This window comes from Grus americana, chromosome 3 (assembly GCF_028858705.1).
Source record: "Grus americana isolate bGruAme1 chromosome 3, bGruAme1.mat, whole genome shotgun sequence".
Lineage (NCBI taxonomy): Eukaryota > Metazoa > Chordata > Aves > Gruiformes > Gruidae > Grus > Grus americana.
This window is the reverse complement of record NC_072854.1, coordinates 27130750-27151734: the sequence shown is the minus strand read 5'-3', so window position 1 is coordinate 27151734 and position 20985 is coordinate 27130750. Positions and strand designations below refer to the sequence as shown.

The following is a 20985-nucleotide window of genomic DNA, read 5'->3' as shown; positions in this document are numbered from 1 at the left end:
ATATTTGGAAAGCATACTGGTTGATGGACATTTGTGGTGTAGTCTATCATTCAGTTTCCGTACTGCATATGAAATCTCTGTTAAAACAGAATCCTGTACTTAGGCGAGTTAACTATCAATAGTCAGATTTATAGTGCCACAACTTTGTCTGCAATGGTAGCTTGTATGAGTTGAATTAAATCTGCTATATCTCTATACCATATTTAGTGATATAATGAAAGGAAAACAATGCAAAAATAGTTGTAGATTATTGATGAGTTTTTTCTTGCTGCTATTTATTTTTTCTTCCCTCTATCTGAAAGCATATATGTTCCTGTAAGGGTTGCTGAAGCTTAGACATAATCCTGCAGAAGCAGAGAGTAAGGGGAAAAACTCCATTCTTTTTAATAGAGCAAGAGTATTATTCTCACTGGAGAGTGAGAATTAATTAATTAGCTATTCTCCTAAGCTTAAATGTTTTCTTCTCCTATCACGTGGCTTTTAGCATTCTAGTTTGCCTCACGTTAATTGATTTACTGAGTACTAAGGTACTGAGTAGAAGCTCAGGCTACTTGCCCCTTCAGTGAAGTCACCACATTTGCACATTTTATAGACTGGTATTTGCTCTGAGACTTTTTCTCAGTGGACTCTCACGTACACATTTTCCATATTATCCATATCAACTATGACACCAAGACCAATGGAGCCCTTGATCCTAGAGTTCAATCTAACAAGGAAATCCCTGCTGGTTATTGTTGCTGCTCTAGGCAAATATAGGCACAGAGCTTTCCTAAGCATGAGAATTACTTCCTGGCATTCATGAGGAACAGGCTTTGTGCAGAGGAAGGATATTTCAGAGTTGTTATATGATCTTTTCCTTTTCTGAAAAATTAATATAAGTATCAATTGTTATTATTTTCATAGTTGGTTCATGTGATTTCCTACATCTTAATACCTTTATCATATATCACTTCAGAAATATGTTTACCTAATTGCTAAGAAGAGGAAGGAAATATGCCATAGTGAATGAACTCAAAAGTTGATTCAATCTGTTTGTATGCAATAGATTAAAAAAAAAATGGAATGAAACTTGTATTTTAGATATGGATGATATACTTATAATGGACTTTAAAATTTTAGAATGTCATACAGAATTAAATGCTTAATCTAATCTTTTAATGTAGTGTTGTTATTCTGTTTTATTAAAATGTATTTTTCAGATTGCAGCAGGGGCTACAGAAGTCTCAGTATTTGGTGCAGCATCTGAATCTTTTAGCAAAATGAATATTAATTGTTCAATTGAAGAAAGCATAGAAAAATTTGAAGAAGTTGCTAAATCTGCAAGGAATATGAATATTCCAGTGCGTGGGTAAATATAAAGATTCTTAAGTAATACAGAGTTATTGGAGTTGTTGTTACAGGGTTTTTTTTGTACAAATAGAAAAGTATACTACAATTTTTTTACATTTTAGATGAAATAATAGCCTTTATTGTGATTCTTTTTTTTAAGATGTATTTAGTAATTTTACTCTGTGTTTTGTAACTACTAATGGTGACTAGTTTTCTCTGGAAATTGAAAAAAATAAGCTGTGTGTTTAAACATACCCATTTTATTATCTATCATCACAGATGACAATAACATTTATTTTGTGCTGCCAAGAACTCATAACACTGTTGCCTGCACCTTAAAAAATACCCTGCATACTTTTTTTTTATTATAGTATTGATTATATATCACTTAATACGCTGTAGAATCAAGGTATAAAAGTGATAAAACAAATTTACTCCTATGAAAAAAATATTCTCTATATAAGTTATTCTGAAAACTCCACGTGTTGAAGTGTTTGGAATCTCTAGTGCATGAAACTCTGGAATTGTCCAGTATTTGTCTTTTTCTAGAGTACCTTCTTTTAAACTGGAAATAGTCCTGACTGGTACTTGCACTTGAACAGTCTTTCTTTTTCATTTCCATTTTCTTTTGCATTACACAGAACTACTTATCTGAGATAATTTGTGAAGGTCCTTGTGAATGCAAAAAAGCTTACATACATTCAAGGAGAAACTCAACAGTGAGATTCCTTGAGGATTATTAGTAATGCAAACTACATCACGCTCAGAAAATACCTGGACTTCAAAATAGATAGAGGTAGATCCCTCAGAGACTAAGTGCTTGAAAACCTGGGAATAAATACTGGGATCTCTCTTTCCTCCAGAACTAGTGATGAGGTAATGCTGCTGCTCACTCTTTGCACAATATTGTGGTAGTTTGAGCATTTCCCTGGAGAAAGGGATATGTGACTTCTAGTTATACTTTAGCCTCAGAGGATCACAGAATAACAGAATGGTTTAGATTGAGAGGGACCTCTGGAGGTCATCTTGTCCAACCCAAGGATTTTAACACACACACATCCAACCAAAGATAGCTCATAAATGCTTGGGTCCTTTTTCCCTAGCTTGGTTATATGTTTCAGATGGAAAATGACTGAATAGAGAAGTAAGGACTTTCACTGTATTAGGAAACAATAACTTGTGCCAGAGTTTAAATACCTAACTGCTAATCTGTCAGGTAGAGTCAGGGTTTGCCTTCCTGAGCAACTTCTCTTATAAGAGGTCTGTTGTTTAAAAGGTCTCTGCCACCACTGCTTGCCAGATTTTCTTGAAACTGAATTCTAACCTGGGAACATAACTAGCAATCAAGTTCTCCAGGAGGGTTAAGCTCAGGGATGCCTGAATTTTAGTTCCCAGGTAGGTGTGTATAAGGGAATAGGCAGCCAATTCAGAAAAGACAGCATGTGTATAGCAACAGACCTTAGGCTCTGGTGAACGTTTTTACACTAAACTTTTGTTTTCTGGTTTTCACAGATGTCTAGGCATGTCAGGCAATATTTTCTATTTCTTATTCCTGTATTTCAGTAACAAAATTCAACCAAATGGCACAATAGAGGCAACCAACCATCAAGGGAATCCTCAAAGCCTATGCATTGTATATGTTTTTGGATAGCTATGGGTGTGAACAAATGGACTTTGCAACTAGTCCAGAAGATGTAAACTGCAGGTGATGAAGAAGTCCCTGTGGTGTACTCTAGATTGGTATTGGAGCTTAAGATGTTAACTTCTGTGCACTAGTTTTCACATGTTTAAGAAAGAGGCAACCTGCTGCTTTTTTCCCTCATATTGTATGTCTAAGGCATTTGTAATATGCCAGTAGCAGTTCTTCTGGCGCTGATACACTGACAGGATGGAAATGACTGTTCCCATGACAGGATTCTACAACATTCCCACACGTTTATTGTCTACTATCTGATGAACTGTGTGGCAAGTTTTTTTTCTGCACGCAGCAGAAAAAAATGAGAAAGCAGCAGAATGGGAAGGCACGTACAGAGAGGAAGAAGTAGGAGGCAGAAAATGGTCAAACAGAAGCGGAGCACAAAAAAAGAGAGAATATTATAATAATTAAGAATTAAAAAAAGAAAACAAAGCAAGGAGGTAGAAAGAGAGGAGTATCAAGAACCAGGTAATGAAGCAAACAGAAAAAAACAACAGTACAGAGTTGAATAAAAATGAGATAATTGAACTCTGAGAAAATACTATCAGATTATGTTTAAAAAGTGCTTACTTTGTGCAGCCAGTACAAAGATCTGTAATTTCACTTCAGTAGGCAAACCTAGGCAAACTTCACATAGTACATGCAGGACAAATTTATTGAGTCTGTTGTGCCAGGTGTAGTATGTTACACAATGCTTCAACAGTGAATGAAAATAAGTTCACTCCAGCTGTAGCTTTCTTCCTTAGGCTTACAGGTCTAAGAAGAGTGAATGGCTGAGAAGTAGGAAGCCATTGACAGAATCATTCAATTTGTGTGATTATAACAGAGTAAAGAGTCCAATTAGAGAGGATAAGTATATTGAAGAAAACCTACATTTTTGTTTATGTTACAGCTATCTTCATCACAGGATAGAGCTTGGGAACTAATTTATCCAGTGAAAATTGTAGGTTAAGGCATCAGGAGATAAGATGCTGGACTAACGTCACACATGAAAAACTTTAGGAGAGGACTGTCTGGTATTTGTCTAGTGGGATTTAATATAACTCAATAATAAAGTAGGTAATCTGCTAAAAATCTGCTGAGAATCTAAATTGCAGAATACGGACCCATATTTTATAACAAAAAAACCCCTAACTGAGTATCTAAACCATCCATTGAACATGGATTTCAGGATATGAAAATATTAAAAAGAAAGTTTTGAGCATGCCAAGATAAAGAAGATAAAAGAGAATGGGTTAACACAAGCCATTTGGACTTTGCACTTTTAAAAAATCCCTTCCAGGGAGATATTGAGGAGGCAAAATAGTAATTAATGAGAGATGAAATGTTGCTATGGATCAGAGTCTAGACAAATATGTTTTCAGGAGAGTAATTGCTAAGCATTGTGATACATTGAGTCTTGTTCCTGCATGTGCATACTCATTCAGATGCACTCTTTGTGGGCTGCAGAGTCACAAGAATCTGTAGGAAGCATTGAGATGGAATGATTGCTCAGAAATAATAATAATAATAATAAAAAAGGATTATTTAGTGTCCATCCACCTCAGTATTTTCTTTGAAGCTCCAGTGTACAGTCTTTTGTTGAGTAGAATTCTGAAGACCAGAAAAATAGTAGCAGGAACATGAACATAGAAATGCAGAATTCAGAAGGACTTTTTAAAAATGGAGATCTCTTAGCAGTTGAACAAAGCTCTAGAAGACGGACTTAAAAATGAAAAAATACCCAGAAAGAAGAAGCATCAGTTTTGAATGCCAAATCCAGGAAGTGAATAAATCTGATTACATTTCAGCTGCCTGTGAAGGGGAAGATTATGGAAGCAGACTGTCATTTCCAACTTAATTCTAGAAGGCTAAACCATAATTTTCTCTGGTAACACCCAACAAAAGCCTGCACTACTACAGAGGATTCATTAGGACTTGAGTGGAACTAGTTCATTAGTTTCCAAATATTGCAGTACATTTAGAAGACTTGTGGAGTTTTACATTGTATTTAATGATATAAACCACAGAGCTTCTCTTCCTTGGTGAAACAAAGTGTGGAAGAGATAATCAGAAAGTAAAACTTAAACAGAGATTTCATAGAAATACTCAGTGCAATCAAGGTGATGTTTTCCTGGAGATAAAATAATAAAAAAAAGAATTAGCTATCAAAGCCTGTGATTTATGATCTTGATTTATGATCCCATATTTAGCTGCTACTAAAGAAGTTACTAAGTAAAGTAAATGGCATTTTCGTATCCCAGTTCCATGCAAAATTCTCTAAATGCTCAGTCAAGGCTTTGTGGCAAGTTGTTCTTTATGCCATGTTCTTTATGCTTTATATCCTGATCTGTAAGTATCACAGAGACAAGTCAAGCAGGGGCAGAAACTGACAGTTTCAGAAATTGAAATTTGGGAGTTTCTGGTGGATGACCTCAAACCCAGCATTTTGGAAACAAAAGGATGGGATGTTACATAATTTGTCAGTTGACATTCCGTATTTAGAATTGGTGCTCATGGTTTGACTGGTTGTTATTTAATTTCAAGGAGAAGGTTAGTTTCAGGTTTTATTTTGTTGTGTGGCTTCTATTTACTGAGAATAATTGTATATTGTTTACAACTATTGTAACATGAAGCAAATCTGAGTATGAGCACAGAAGTCTGAGCTTGTCATCCTAAATCTGCTTGTAGTTACTAGAAGGACATAGGCAGCTTTCAGGCTATGATTTATCATATGTGCTTTTTAAAGTACTGGCCTTAGGTTAAGATGAACCACTCTCTGGATGATCCATCCTTTTGACTGCAAAGGATCTTAGGTCCTATCCTATGTTAGGCATCCTATAGATGGCCTATCTAAGGCATAGGCTGTAGATGATTATCTTTGATACCAGAAGTTAGAACAGATGAATCCCATCCTACCTGTGCATAGGCTAAGGAGTAGCACCTTACTGTACATTACAGTAGATATAAGAAATGTATTAATAGCCTTTGTGCTCCAAGGTAACACAAAATGAAGCTGTGGACTATGCAAAGATTTGTACTCTCTGTGCTGAGAATCAATGTTTTGTTTTTAATCACCCTTTCAGAGATCGGCTACTTTTAAAGAACCTTGGCCAAAACCTGCAGCCTTTGCTCAAGCAAGCTCCCAGGACTACAGATTTTGGCTTCTAATATAAAATTTGTAGGCTAAATATTTTGCTTGAATTACTTAGGTAATAAAAATATTAATATGCATAAATTGTATTTATATTAATTTCAATACAGAGATTGTTTCCTTTCTAAAGCACTATTATTGTCTAAAGTGTTATTTATTTGCAGGAAATGGATAATTTAGTGCCTTGCCCTAACTCCTTATTTGTGCAGTTGAAAAATACTTCCAAAAATAATTTTAAGGGGTTCAAATTTTATTTCCTATTTTTACTGGCTATTTAGAATTTATGTAGTGAGCATAAATCATTGGCAATCCTTGAATCTTATGAAAAATGCACTCAAACAGTTGAAACTAAACTTTAAGCTTTTGCATGTCTTACTGTTGCTACAGCTGCACTAACATTGACTCGATCATCATCCAGAGAATTTATGTTGTCAGCTGTCACATTTAAAATCTGTAGCACAGCACACAGTTTTCAAAATGTTTACTAAATTAGTGCAAATGTTTATGAAGAATTGAAATCTTGCGTATGGTCTTAGAAGTTGCACTATTTATTAGCGTCATAAAGGGGTTTTTTTATTTTTATTTTTTGTACATGCATAAAAACTTTACAGTAACATCTGGGACACATTCTGTGAAGACACTGAGCCAAATCAGTTATAAACTGTGTGGTCAGCTAATTACTACTATGCATATTTTGCATGTGAAATGACACAAAATACTGCTGGGTTCAGAATTGCATCTTTTAGTGCATAGTTCAGGTACTATTAAAAATATCACATCTTTTTCAGTGATTAAAAATTAATCTTAACAGCCAGGATTGATGAAAAACTGTGGCAAATGGTAATTACAAGTAGTCACTTGGACTGTGTTTTAATTTAAATCATAGACTCGTAGAATCATAGAATCATAGAACCATAGAATGGTTTTGGTTGGAAGGGACCTCAAAGATCATGAAGTTCCAACCCCCCTGCCATGGGCAGGGACACCCTCCAGTAGACCAGGTTGCCCAAAGCCCCATGCGACCTGGCCTTGAACACTTCCAGGGAGGGGGCATCCTCAACCTCTCTGGGCAACCTGTTCCAGTGCCTCACCACCCTCACAATAAAGAATTTCTTCCTAATATCTTATCTGAATCTACCCTCTTTTAGCTTAAAGCCATTACCCGTTGTGCCATCACTACATGCCCTTGTAAACAGTCCCTCTCCAGCTTTCCTGTAGGCCCCCTTTAGGTACTGGAAGGCTGCTATAAGGTCTCCCCAGAGCCTTCTCTTCTCCAGGCTGAGCAACCTCAACTATCTCAGCCTGTCTTCATAGGAGAGGTGCTCCAGCCCTCCAGTCATCTTTGTGGCCCTCCTCTGGACTCACAGCAATAGCTCCATGTCCTTCTTACGTTGGGGCCCCCAGACCTGGATGTAGTACTCCAGGTGGGATCTCACGAGAGCGGAGTAGAGGGGCAGAATCACCTCCCTCGACCTGCTGGTCACGCTTCTTTTGATGCAGCCCAGGATATGTTTGGCTTTCTGGGCTGCAAGCGCACACTGCTGGCTCATGTTGAGCTTTTTGTCTACCAACACCCCCAAGTCCCTCTCCTCAGGGCTGCTCTCAATCCATTCCCTGCCCAGCCTATAGTTGTGCTTGGGATTGCGCCGACCCATATGCAGGACCTTGCACTTGGCCTTGTTGAACTTCATGCAGTTCACATGGGCCTATCTCTTAAGCCTGTCAAGGTCCCTCTGGATGGCATCTCTTCCCTCCAGCGTGTCGACCGCACCACACAACTTGGTGTTGTTGGCTAACTTGCTGAGGATGCGCTCGATCCCATTGTCCATGTCACTGACAAAGATGTTAAACAGCACTGGTCCGAATAGCAACCCCTGAGGAACGCCACTGGTCACTGGTCTCCACTTGGACATCAAGCCATTGACTGCAACTCTTTGAGTGTGACTATCCAGCCAATTCATTATGCACCGAGTGGTCCATCTGTCAAGTCCATGTCTCTCCAATTTAGAGACAAGAATGTCATGCGGGACAGTGTTAAATGCTTTGTGCAAGTCCAGGTAGATGATGTCAGTTGCTCTTCCCTGATCCACCAACACTGTAACCCCGTCATAGAAGGCCCCCAAATCTGTCACACTTTTTGACAGACAATTTGACACACACAATTTGCCCTTAGTGAAGCCATGTTGGCTGTCACCAATCACCTCCTTATTTTCCATGTGCCTGAGCATAGTTTCCAGGAGGGTCTGCTCCATGATCTTGCCAGGCACAAAAGTGAGACTGACCAGCCTTTAGTTCCCTGGGTCTTCCTTTTTTCCCTTTTTAAAAATGGGGATAATGTTTCTCATTTTTCAGTCAGTAGGAACTTCACCAAACTGCCACAGCTTCTCAAATATGATGGGTAGTGGCTTAGGAACTTCATAAACCATTTTCCTCAGGACCCATGGATGCATTTCATCAGGTCCCATGGACTTGTGCACCTTCAGGTTCCTTAGATGGTCTTGAACGTGATCTTCTCCTACAGTGGGCGGTTCTTCATTCTCCCAGTCCCTGCCTTTGCCTTCTGCGACTTGGGCAGTGTAGCTAGAGCACTTGCTGGTGAAGACTGAGGCAAAAAAGTCTGAGTACCTCTGGCTTCTCCATATCCTGGGTAACCAGGTCTCCCATTTCCTTCTGAAGGAGCATTTTCCCTCGTCTTCCTTTTATCGCTGACATACCTATAGAAGCTTTTCTTGTTGCCCTTGACATCCCTGGCCAGACTTAATTCTATCAGGGCTTTGGCTTTCTTAACCTGATCCCTGGCTGCTCAGACAATTTCTCTGTTTTCCTCCCATTTTTAATGCACATATGAAGAAAATGTTAAGTAAATTCTGATTAAGCTACATTCCTCCAAGTTCATGTATTCCAAATTTAAAAAGACACAGAAATAAATTGCAATTAATACAATAGAACAGTAAGGAAGGACTTGTGTTTCCCCCTTTTCCACAAATGGTACTTCACTATCTAATTTGTATCCTGTGACAGTGAAATAAAGTCAGACAATCTCCCTCTGAAACATTCAGTTCTGTATAGGACTGTCTTAGTCCTAATAAAAATTAACTGGGAATATTAGAGCTGAAAGGTTGCAATTTTTTTTGCTCTACTAAAACCCACTTCTCCATGACCAGCAATTAAAAGCTGTATTTATGTCCTAGTCCTGAAAAATGTTCATGTGAATAGCCCTTTTGAGGCCATTTGGACTATTTGCATGTGCAAATGTGAATGTGTATGCAAATCTGTAGAGGTTCCATGTTAGAAAAACAGATGCAAATGTTTGCTGTAAAATAACTCTAGAAGCATTTCCTTACAAAGTTGCTGCTTCATAAATTAAAGCATATGTAATCACACATTAATTCTAAACTGGTGTATGTAATTCCTTTGTTTATTAGTCCGATGTCTTTTAAGAATGAGCAGTATGGTGAAGTTCACAATACATAGAAGCATATTGAAGTCTATCAATATTTTTTGCTATGACAAATATATACCAAATAAAGGATTGTATGCATTATTACTATTATTAATTAGTATTATTAATTATTATTATTACCTTTTATGTTATAATAAAGATTACAGGTTACAACATATATAATTCCTTGTTGATTATAGGAAATAATTATTGTTTTACTTTGATGCTAATACACAAGGTAAGACACAAAATAGTGGAAATTTAAAGAGAAAGAATTTATTTTAGTTATCTTTATCTTGTGTTAGTGATATTTGGATTTATTTAGAAAAAATACATGTGGAAGAACACATCAGTTTTATTTTAATATACTTTATAACAATTCTGGAAACTAATAATGAAGTCTGTTTTGTTTATAAAGAAACATCCTGATTATGTGAAACTTCTGATTATCAAGACAATCTGATCTTTATTATTCAGTTCAATAGTGCTCTTTTTTTCTTCTATTGCAGTTCATCTTAAATACCTTAATTCAAGATATTTGGACAGCCTGACAATACTGTATTTTATATACCTAGTTAGAAGTACCATGAGAGAAACTCCAACAGTTCAGTTTTGCAAAAATCAATACAGTTTAAAGCGGCGTATGCCTCAGACAGAAACTTTGAATTCATATTTTCTCGTATTCTGGACTACTTAGGACTGGAGTACACATATTTTTTCAAATGGCTTGAAACCCCCATTTTAAGACCACGGTAGCATAGTCACAGTTATATTCATAATAGGGTGACTATACCATTATCACTTCTTTAGATAGTAAAACCAGTTTAACACCTTTGTGTCACTATAAGTGAGCCTATATTTGAGATTATGGGAACAACAACATGTAGATGAACATTTAATAGACTTGGAAGCAACACATTTTACTATGCGAATGGTAAACAAATCTACAGGGTTATACAGTATTAAGCCAGCTGGTCACAGCCCCCTGGAAGAGTTTGCGAAGCTGGAGATTGCTGGGATGTGGGGACTTGGTTCATTTCTCTGTGCTGGGGACAGGTTAAAAAAAGGATATAGGAGCCATTGTACTGACTATCATACTGCACGATTGCACTGAGAGGAGAGATTTTCCTTAGGAATAACTTTATACCAACTTTTAGCCATTTTTTGTGTGCCTGCAGATAGAAAATATTACTAGTAGGCCAGAAGAGCTGCCTTTTATTTTTTTTTTTAAAAAAAGAGGGATAACCGTGGGAAGCAAAAATGATCCCTGTTTCTTCTTAAATGGTAGCATAAAATCAGACTTGAAATGTTAGTATGAAATGAGAAGGTAACAATACAATGTGTGTGCTAGTATGTTACTGATTGCTCCATGGATAATTCACTATAGTTATTAAAATTAAGTGGCTAAGTGGCCCTTCATTATAGTAACAGTTTTGTTCTGTTTTTAGAAAAGAAGTTATTTTCTAGAGTATAGTTCACAATTCAACGGTGTTTTCTGGGGATTCTAAAAATAATAACAAATATTATTACTAGAGGATTCACTTTTAATAGCATACAAATTACGTACAACTGGCCACTAAATACATGGAGAGGTTGTTTTTTTTTTTTTTTAATCAAATGTGGAAAAAGATTCCTGGCCTTATTTACACATTTTGGGCTTGGCTTGGAGATTCTGTTTCTGGAAGAATCTCCTTTCCCTCTTCTCTTCTTTGTATTTCCCCTCTCCTTACAGTAAAACTTGCCTGTTTTTAACAAATGGCTTCCTTTGCAAAGAGACAGAATCTATCAACCTTAATATTATGAATTCACCAAATGATAGGCATATACATTTTAGCACGAACATCCAATAAAAATAAATACATCTGCAGTGAACATGGTAAATTATATGCGAACTTACACTATAATAATAAACAGGAAACAGCAGCATCTGAGTCTGCAACTGGCTTCTCAGGAGGCTTCGTGCTTCCAGCTGTGGTAGCAGCTGTGGATCTGGCTCTGGAACTCTTGCTGAAACAAGCTGACAAAGGGCTGATTACAACATGGAGTTCAGTTTCTGCTTGAATTCATTTTCCTTTTAACACACTTTGGTTATGATAAGTTTGCTCATTTACCCTGTTTGTGGTTTTATATCCTGCGCTTCACAGTCATTGGGCTGGCGTGGTGATTATCACCATTCCTAGTGACCTTGATCGTGGGGACCTTATACTGTCTATACCATTTGTGGAACATTGCACTTTGGTTTTGGCTTACTGGAAGGAATTGAGAACTCTCTTCCTCTTCCTTCTCCCTCCCCATCCCCAGAGGATGTTCAGCATTTTTGTCCAAAATATGACACTGTAAAGTTGTTGGGGTTTATTTTTTAATTGTTTTTACATGCATAGAAAACAATTTAGAAGACCAAATGATACTCACCTGCAGTGACATCTGTAGAACAGGCAAGAGACTGGGTAAACTCTGCCAGGTGAAACAAGTACAGAACTTCTTTTTATCACTTTTTATTAAAGGGAGGAATGCTGATTTCAAAGAACCTGAGTGAGCAAAACAGTGTTTACCTGTGTGTTCCTAAAGCAGCTGTATAGATACGTTCACTTACTGCAGGTCCTTCTTTCCACCTCTGGTTGCATGGGCTCTTTTCTTGATTGCATGCTAAAGATGTAGTTAAGCTACTAAAATGTCTGGCCTTGATTCAGCAAAGATTTAAGCACATACTTAGAATTAAACACTTCCATTGCAGAGTCTGCTTTGTGAACTCCCAGATACTTGCTTCTGCTCTCATACTGTGGAGTGTCTCTGGTGAATACCCTGAGACCAAGACAGTCTTTTTCAGTGCAAAGTCTTTTTCTTCCTTCAGTCCTACCATCTTTTTAGAAAACAGCTGTATTCTCCAACTTAATTGAATTCCCAAATTAAATCCCAGTTGCCTCTGTAACTCATTGCTCAAACTCTTCTCTCTTTTTCCCTCTGCTGCTTTTCTTCACATCGGCTCTTGCTTTTTCTCCTAAGAAAAAATAGATACAGTATGCTCTTCCTTCTGTCACTGTCTTCTCCCTCCCCTCCCCTAATCCTTTCTCCTCCGCTGTCAGAGCAGCAGGAGTTTCTTGTCTACTCTCCATCTGTGCCCCTTCCACTTTGCCCCAGTGACCCTATGTTCTGTTCTTCCTCTTATTTCTCCCCTCCTTTACTCTCTTTCTTAACCTCTCACTGTCCTCTGGCTCTTTTCCACTGCAATATAAGCAAGCATTTGCCTCTTAAAAATTGCACCTTTGACCCTACTTGGTTCTTCATATCATATCTCATCGCCTATCTCTTCTTCATTCCTAAGCTCATTGAAGGCGCTGTTTATAATTACTGTCTGGAGACCCTCTTCTGTGATTGCCTCCTGCAACTTGCACACTTTGGCTTCTGTTCCTTGCTTGCAACTGCAACAGCTCTCACCAAACTCCCTGGTGACAAGATCTCTGAAACAGTAGTCTATCCTCATTCTTCTTGAATTGTCAGTAGTGTTTGCTGCAGTTGACCAGACTCTTCTTTAAACTTTTGTCTTTTGTTGCTTTTCATGGCTCTGTCTTGTTAATTTTCTTCTTTCTAAGCAGTTCTTCAGCATGTTCTTCAAAGTGTTCTCCCATTTTGGAGAACTCCTTCTTGCTTTAGCTGGATTCTCTTGTGCTTTTAATGCCTTACAGGTTATTTCATACACAAAAAAGAAAATGTAACAGCCAAATGTATCTGTAGATAAAAGATCTCCCTTCCCATTGAAATCTATTTCCTCTCACTTAAGCTTATTAATTTGGAACCACACAAATGCAATGACAAAGCATCCTACCCGGCGCTGCCTTAAGTTTAGATGTCTTGGTAAATGCTCAGGCCAGACACATGATTATCTTCCCTCTTTCACATAGAAATGCGTATTTTCTCCTTTCATATGCTAAGCTCTCTGTAGCCATGCTAGCTGTACTCAGTCAGCCCTTGCCTGCATCTGTTCAGCTTGCATTACTTGGTCTACAAATGACTCAAATTGTATCTCTTATTTCCAACAAGAATATAGCACAACCTTGTCAAATGGAAGTCATGTTCTATGTCCTCTATTAAAAATGCTTGTCCTGATACACATTTGGAGTGCATTTTACTGTTTTACAGTCGCATTTTAAGCATTCCACTTTCTTTGTCATTGCCACCGAGCCCTATTTCTATTGCTCCTGTCCTTCCTCCATGGAATCCCAGTGCTTTTTTTTTGTATTGACAATACCAAGAAATTTAATGTTATCACCACATCTCTACTTTTTATGCCAATTCATTAAATGAAAATATTAGATAAAATTCTGCCAAGCTCATCCTTGATGAACTCTACTGAAAAACAGATCTTTCATTCTCCACAGGACTTTGTTCTCTCTCTGGTAGGAAGTTCTTTACCTGTCAAATTCTTTCAGTAGTCCCTATTTTCTCCAGTTTAATATTGAATATCAGATGCCTAAATAGATTACATCCATCATATATTCCTTGTTTAAAATGTCAGTCTAGTCACAATGGTGTAAGCATGCAGAGAGTTCATAATCTCAAACAGATTTGTACATTGTAGTAGGCAGATTCCTCAGGTCACCACATACTTTCATACCCCAGCAGGCCCAGCTGAATTATGTGAGCTCAGGCGAGTTTCTGCTTGCTGGTGTGAACCACAGGGAGTATTCCCTTGTTCTCTAGATACCTTTTGGCTTGCTTTTACTTTTGCTTGCCCTGCTCCATTCCAGATGTCATTCATGCCACATTATCACTACCAAATGCGTGTCTTCTTGATCTAACATATGTAGCCGTTAGGAACATGTAAAGATATATGTAATTAAAGGGACCATGTGCACATACGTACTGGATGTTTTGCATTTACTTTGTATGTGGTACTGTTCTTGCTCCCTTCATAGTAAGTGCTGTGGCTGATGTTGCAAAATAATTTTAGTAAAAGTCTGTGTATTGACTAGCTCTAGGCACTGTAGTATTATGTAAAAAGCAATCCTTTGGGTCTGAAATTTTTCATGCTTGGTTTCATTTGAAAAACTGTATACGTAAAAAAATTAAGGAAATTATCCTGAATTGTTTTTGGATTATGTGTTGCTGAAAAGCAGGTCAGTGTTTAACTGTTAACAGTAGCTACTTTTTTTATCTTTAATGTAGATAAGAAAACTTAGAATTTCAAAACTTAAACAGTGACATCTAAATTGGGGGTGATATTTAGTGAAGTCTATGGCCAAGTTTCAAAAACCTGCTTTTCATAATGACATACAGATAATTGAAATCATGCCTAGTAGGGATCTGGACTAAAATTATGAGCAGGATATAATGGACCCAACCACTTTTATGGAAACAAAATTCATTTCCATTTCTTTGTCAGGGCTAATCAGATTCTTTTTAGGTTCAAGGTTTGCTTCTTTCTTACTGCTACTTCCAGTGTGCCAACACTGTACCTTCATGTAGGGGACATTATATATTCTACACATTAAAATGTTGACATTTCTTTCACAATTTTTTTTGCCTGAAACTCATCCTAATTTCACATTTTATCAATCAGTTTCTCCTTCAACTGCAAAGAAACAATACATCCTTTACCCTATGGACCTTGACTACATACAAACTGGCATCTGTTCAATCCTGTTTGCATTATATAGTGTATAATTTTACATTATATCCTTTAGTGTTGAGGGAAAGGGAACGATGGGGGATCGATGAAGGCTCTTGTTCTTCTATTAAGCAGTTGAGCAACCTCCCACAGGGACTGGGGCTCTGCCTGCCTCTGAATCTGTAAATCCCTCTACAGCCACACTTATTTTGATTTTGAATGGCTGTTTCTGGTTAGTTTAATCCTACTCCTAATCAATTTAAGATAAACAATTAGAAGTTTAATTGGAATTTCATGGCTCTTAATTGTCATTAAAAAAAGGAAATTTAAACCAAATTCTACGCTAACATGCCATTAAGACTGAACAATGGAGGCTTGGTTGTGGCTTTCAATTTTTGTGCTTTGTGAAGCCGATAGCTGCTGAGAGACACAGTCTGGCTTCTCAGTTTCTTCTTTTCTTGTCCCAAGGCATACCTAAACTACAGCTTACAATGGAGCTATAATTCTTCTGGGGCACTGGGACAGAAATGCCAGTACAGAGATAAGAGGGTGAAAGCTACCTCATTCACCACAGTTCTAATGACTTATGTGATCGTGGGGTTATTAGAAGTTGCTTGTGTCCATGTGTTGCTCTCTATGATACGGGTAGGTGGCACAAGGAAGAAAATGCTGTCTTCCTCTGAATACTTGGTGTGGGCCAGGCAGGGCAAAACTTGAGCTGGCTTTTACAACTTCAGAAGGAAATACCAAGAAAAATTCAAGTCTCCTGCAGCAGCATTAGCTTGGCTGCATTGCCAGTCCTTTACAACTTGTGACATACATTGAGCATAAAGTAAGTTATAAATCTCTATTCTGTGATTTAAAAAGAAAATTGATAAACCTGCTATTTTCATCTGATGTAATTTTAACTTTTCATTCAAATATTTATTCTACATTGACTGGCTTAAATATTCAAAATTGTATTTAACCTCTTTTTTTTAATGTAACATGGATGGATACAGATACACATATATAAAACAGAAGTATCTTTGTGTGTTCTTTTTATTGTAGGTATGTGTCATGTGCATTGGGATGCCCATATGAAGGAAACATCATACCAGCTAAAGTGGCAGAAGTAAGAGTGAACTTCTGGCTTGTCTTTTTAATGAATCAAAAATACATTTTAAAACGTCTCTAAGTAATGTTCCTTACTTAATCCTAAAAAGATCTTTAATGGATAAAGTTTAAGGAAAGCAAACACGAAACATAGCTAATACTAAAACTGGGTGCATAACCTCACTCAACCATATGCAGTCAAATCTAAGGAAAATAGTACGTTTTGATTGTTATCAGTCATGAGGAAAAATATTATGTGCTATTTCCTCCAACAAGAAGGTAGGGAAGTGCTTAAGCAAATAGACTCAAGCACATATGTCAGCGGACCGTGTTGTACAAGATGATTTCCAGCACAATCTCTTGCAAAGGGTGTCTGCTTTAACATCCATTTTCTGCTGCTATAAGCATACTGTGCTGTCAGCTGGTAGAGCCACTGCTACAACATTGTGCTTCTGGTGAATGTCATGTGATTGACACAGGAACCAAAACTCATCCCCAACATGATTTCCTACTGCTTGCTCTGCTGCTATGGTGGAATAAGCTGCACCTTCCCTCCCCATCTCCTTTTCCCATAATAAAATAAAAATGAGATAAAAGAGATGAAAGATGATATCTTAGTCCAGCCTTTTTTTCCAGCAAAGAAAGAGGCAAGTGAAACACAAGTGTTAAATTTTGCAGGAAGACAAAGAGGGCACGTAAACTGAAATGGACAGTGGAGAAAAAGGTGGAGAGAATTGAAGAGGCACAAGGCAGAACACACTGGCTTTCCTCCTGGAGAATGACTTGTCTTCTCTGTTACACTTAATCACCTACTTTTGGTGATCTAGCAGAATCCCCAAACCACTTTTTTTTTTTTTCCCCTTTGTAGCATTAGCAGCTAGTCAACATTTGTCTGATATATTGTGTTCTGCCTGTGTGGCTTTCAGGTCCTGTTCTCCTGCATCATCTTCTAGTATACATTCCAGATGGAACTTGTGATAATACTTCTCCCACAGCAGCCACATATACTCACAGTCTTTGAAAAAAATAGCTAAATTGGAAGGTACTCGATATTTCTACATTAACTGGGTTTAGTATGAAGTGAAAGGAAGAAGTGACACAGCTTTAGTTAGAGCGGCGATGACAGATTCAGCTGTGCTGTTGGTAAATTGCTTACTGCAATATCATGTTCCCCAACAGGCTTCTTTCCATGTGTTGTTTGTTCTTTAACTACTCTCCTTGCACAGGAGAGCTCTTTTTCAGTTTGCCAGTGGGAGTGCTATTTAATGTTCCAAACCTGCAAACCTTTATTCACACAGATATTTTATTTTCTGTCTTCATCCTAATAAGTGTCTTCTTGTGTACCCGTACACCATTGTGTATGTGTTTAAGAATAAAAGCTGCCTCGCTGAAGTTCTTGAGGACCTGATTCAGCAAGCACTGATGTTTATATAGAAGCATCTGATTAGCTGTTAATGGATTTTACATAAACACATGCACTCATCCTTTGCTGAATCAGAATTATCAAAATTACCGGCCGCATTGTTAAACCCTTTCAAGGGAGCTCTGGTCATCATCTTTGTCGGGATGGGAATGCGTGACTCCCTTGATTGCACATTGCAATCAGCAGCTATGATTCAAAGGTTTTGACTGTTTCTTCCGCAGTCAATGACAGTAACCAATATTTTTTGTTTGTTTTTAAGCAAAAGATTTTTTAACTGAAACAAAACCAATTAGGAGAGGTGGCTCATTAACCAGACTATACGCATTTCTGGCGTTTTACACATAGTTGCCTAGTGAATGCAAACTTCAGATGCTTTCAGACTTCTAGAATCTATCCCATACATCCATATGGTTCTTCATTTAAAAAAAAAAAAAAATTCTCATCTATTAAAATAAACTGCATAGTCCTTTTTTATCACTCTGCTTTTTCTTGAAATGGAGTCACTATTTTAACCATTTATTATCCTGTGGTTTCTGAATTTCAACCTTAGGCAAATAAGGCTTGGAAGTTGTTGGAAGCACCGTGTAACATCCTTGAAGCCAATTGTGTTATCCATTGTCTTCCAGTTATATTGGTTGTTTTTATTTTTCTGCCTGCTTCTTTCTCTCCTTAGCTTCCTTTTAACTTAGAGCAGTGAATTCATGTAAGTATTATCCAGCATACAGGCTGATCAGGCTACAGAAAACGTGCCTATTCTTATTTGAATGCTGTTGGATTATTACAAAATTTCCCTTACAGCACAGGGACTGCAGTGCGTTTTTAAGTTATTTGCTTAAAATCATTTGTAACTCAGTTATGACCTTTTGTATTCAGTTTAAGAATATAGTTTTAGATATTATTTCCAGCAGTAGGATTGCTCACATGCCTAAGGGGTTGCAGTGCTGGGTCACCAATTCCCATTTTGATCAATGCTTGGTGTCAGGGCCGTGCTCCCAAGGGGAGTAGCACAAGACTCATACATAGTAAAACTGCTCAGTGGTGCAGAACACAACCCTGTTCAATCAACAAAGCTGCAAGCTCATAATCACATTCTGCTTACATTGACAAAACAGTGTGTTCTCTTCTCCCCCACCCTCCTCCCAAAAATCCACATTGAAAACTTACAAAACTGTAACTAATGGGCTGACTCCTACTATGGTAGGATAGAAAATCCAATATGAAAAACTCCCATTCAGCTTCCAAGCATGCACATTCTTCTGGAAATTAAATATAGATCTCTTTTTAAGAGTCAATTTAAGGTTAGATCATGACAAGTCAGTGATGATGCTCAGCTTGTTAGCAGAGTTTCCCCCTCTCTTCTTTCATCTTTCATAACTTTACTTTCAGAAGCTGAGACACCTAAGAACTGAGCATGAGAAAGAAGTGAATGCAACATGATTTCTAGCAGTTTAGTCTCTTTGTTATCACTACAGTGCTCATCTAGAGAAACTTTACATCATGAATGAAAAAGAACATGAGAAAAAAATGCAGTCTGCTTCTTTTAATCTGATCTTAAACAAAAACGGAAGTTTGGGGGTTAACTAGAGGTAATCTACCACTAACTGCAGACGATCTTTTTTCTTCTTATAACAGTAGTCCAGTTAAAACACCTGCCCTGTGTTGGTGTTATGAAAATATGCTGGAAGATAGAATCTTTTTTTGCAATCTGGTGAATGTCCCTTTTGTCAAGCGTATATTGAATTTACGTTGATACGAACCAGGGTCTCTTTGACTGTAAAGCACAGAGTTTTACTACCGTTGCAATAGTCATAGCACTTCTGAGCTTTAAGCAGACCGATTCAGACTACTTGAAATTCTTTTTCAGCTGTTCTTTGAATTAAGTGAACAGCAATATTAATCCAGCACTTCCGAGACTGCTGGTGCAGCACTTTGTCAGCTTCCTCAGACATATTCACAGCAATCCCACTGAATAAATCCTGGAATTGCTTTAACAGCAGAGTGCAATGCAACTGAAGATGCCTTGGAAAAGGGTTGTAGTTTTTCATTTCTAAACAGTTAATTTCCAGATTGGGATTCTGTTCCCGTGGAGTGGCCTTTTGGGATTGCTGGTACACAGTGGGGAATGCCAAAGAGGACAAACGTGCTCAGCAACTGAAAATAAGGTTAAACCCTTTTCAAACAAATTCAACAAAACCAAGATGGAAAGATCCTACATTCAATTTCTAAAGCAATATTTTTGGTGCAAGCATAATTTTGTACTTCTGAGTGTATGTGTCTCTCCATACAAACATTATGAAGCCAGACCTCAAATCTCTTACTTGTACAAAGAACTCAAAGACGTAATTCCAGAAACATTTAGGGCTCTACTTACACAAGTAAGAACTATTTGTATAGGGTTTTGTATTAAGAAAAATTTTAAAACGTAAAGACTAGAATGTTAATTAAGTTACAGTTTTGCATTATTAGTATTTTAATGTTTGATTTCATGAAAAGCAAGCAAAATTAATATTAACGGCAACAAGTTTAAACTTCAGTTTTCATTGATGTTTTCAGTGCCAAGAGAAAGCAAAATCAGGCTTCTTGTTAATTATTTATTGTCTTAGTTCAGCCATGTGCTTGGCTCCATGTAACAAGCAAACAAAAAGGCAGGTCTTTACCCTGCACAATTTGTAAGCTGAAAAGTACACGGAGAAAACCAAACAGCTGGGAAATCCCCAGAGAGAGGAAAATGTTGGGAAAGGGCTTGACAGAAACTTAATTCATAGTGTAAAATCTTGCTTATTTGGATTCTGTGGGAGAGTCAAAAAGTAAGTTTTTGATGGATTTGGCTTGGTTGGTTAGTCCATGTACAGAAGCAGAACTATAAATTTAAAATAAGAGGATCTATGGGACGTTCTTCTTGGGTAACAATTTTCAAGAATTAATAGGGGTTTCTGATACATAGGTCCACCTTGGTGGGTCAAAACCTGAAACTTTTACAGAAGTGTGTCCTTTTTAATGTATGTTCTTGACCCTATTTTGTATTCTTTCATCTTGACCTTTTCATGTTTCTCTGTTTCTAATCAGGTATCTAAGCGGCTGTACAGTATGGGCTGTTATGAAATCTCTCTGGGGGACACAATTGGTGTGGGGACTCCTGGAAGTATGAAAAGAATGTTGGAAGCTGTTATGAAAGAAATTCCTCTGAGTGCTCTTGCTGTTCACTGTCATGACACGTATGGCCAGGCGTTAGCCAATATCCTCACAGCTATACAGGTAACTC

At 37.5% G+C, this 20985-nt stretch overlaps 1 protein-coding gene across 2 annotated transcripts in view; it reads left to right on the top strand.

The window, feature by feature from the left end:
* HMGCLL1 (3-hydroxymethyl-3-methylglutaryl-CoA lyase like 1) overlaps window positions 1–20985 on the top strand; it is an 88603-nt gene that overhangs the window by 30584 nt on the left and 37034 nt on the right. For both annotated transcript variants that reach the window (XM_054819071.1, XM_054819072.1), the window contains exons 5-7: window positions 1200–1348; window positions 16256–16319; window positions 20790–20978. In XM_054819071.1, coding sequence (XP_054675046.1) covers window positions 1200–1348; window positions 16256–16319; window positions 20790–20978 — 402 coding nt within the window. The remainder of the gene's footprint in view (window positions 1–1199; window positions 1349–16255; window positions 16320–20789; window positions 20979–20985) is intronic.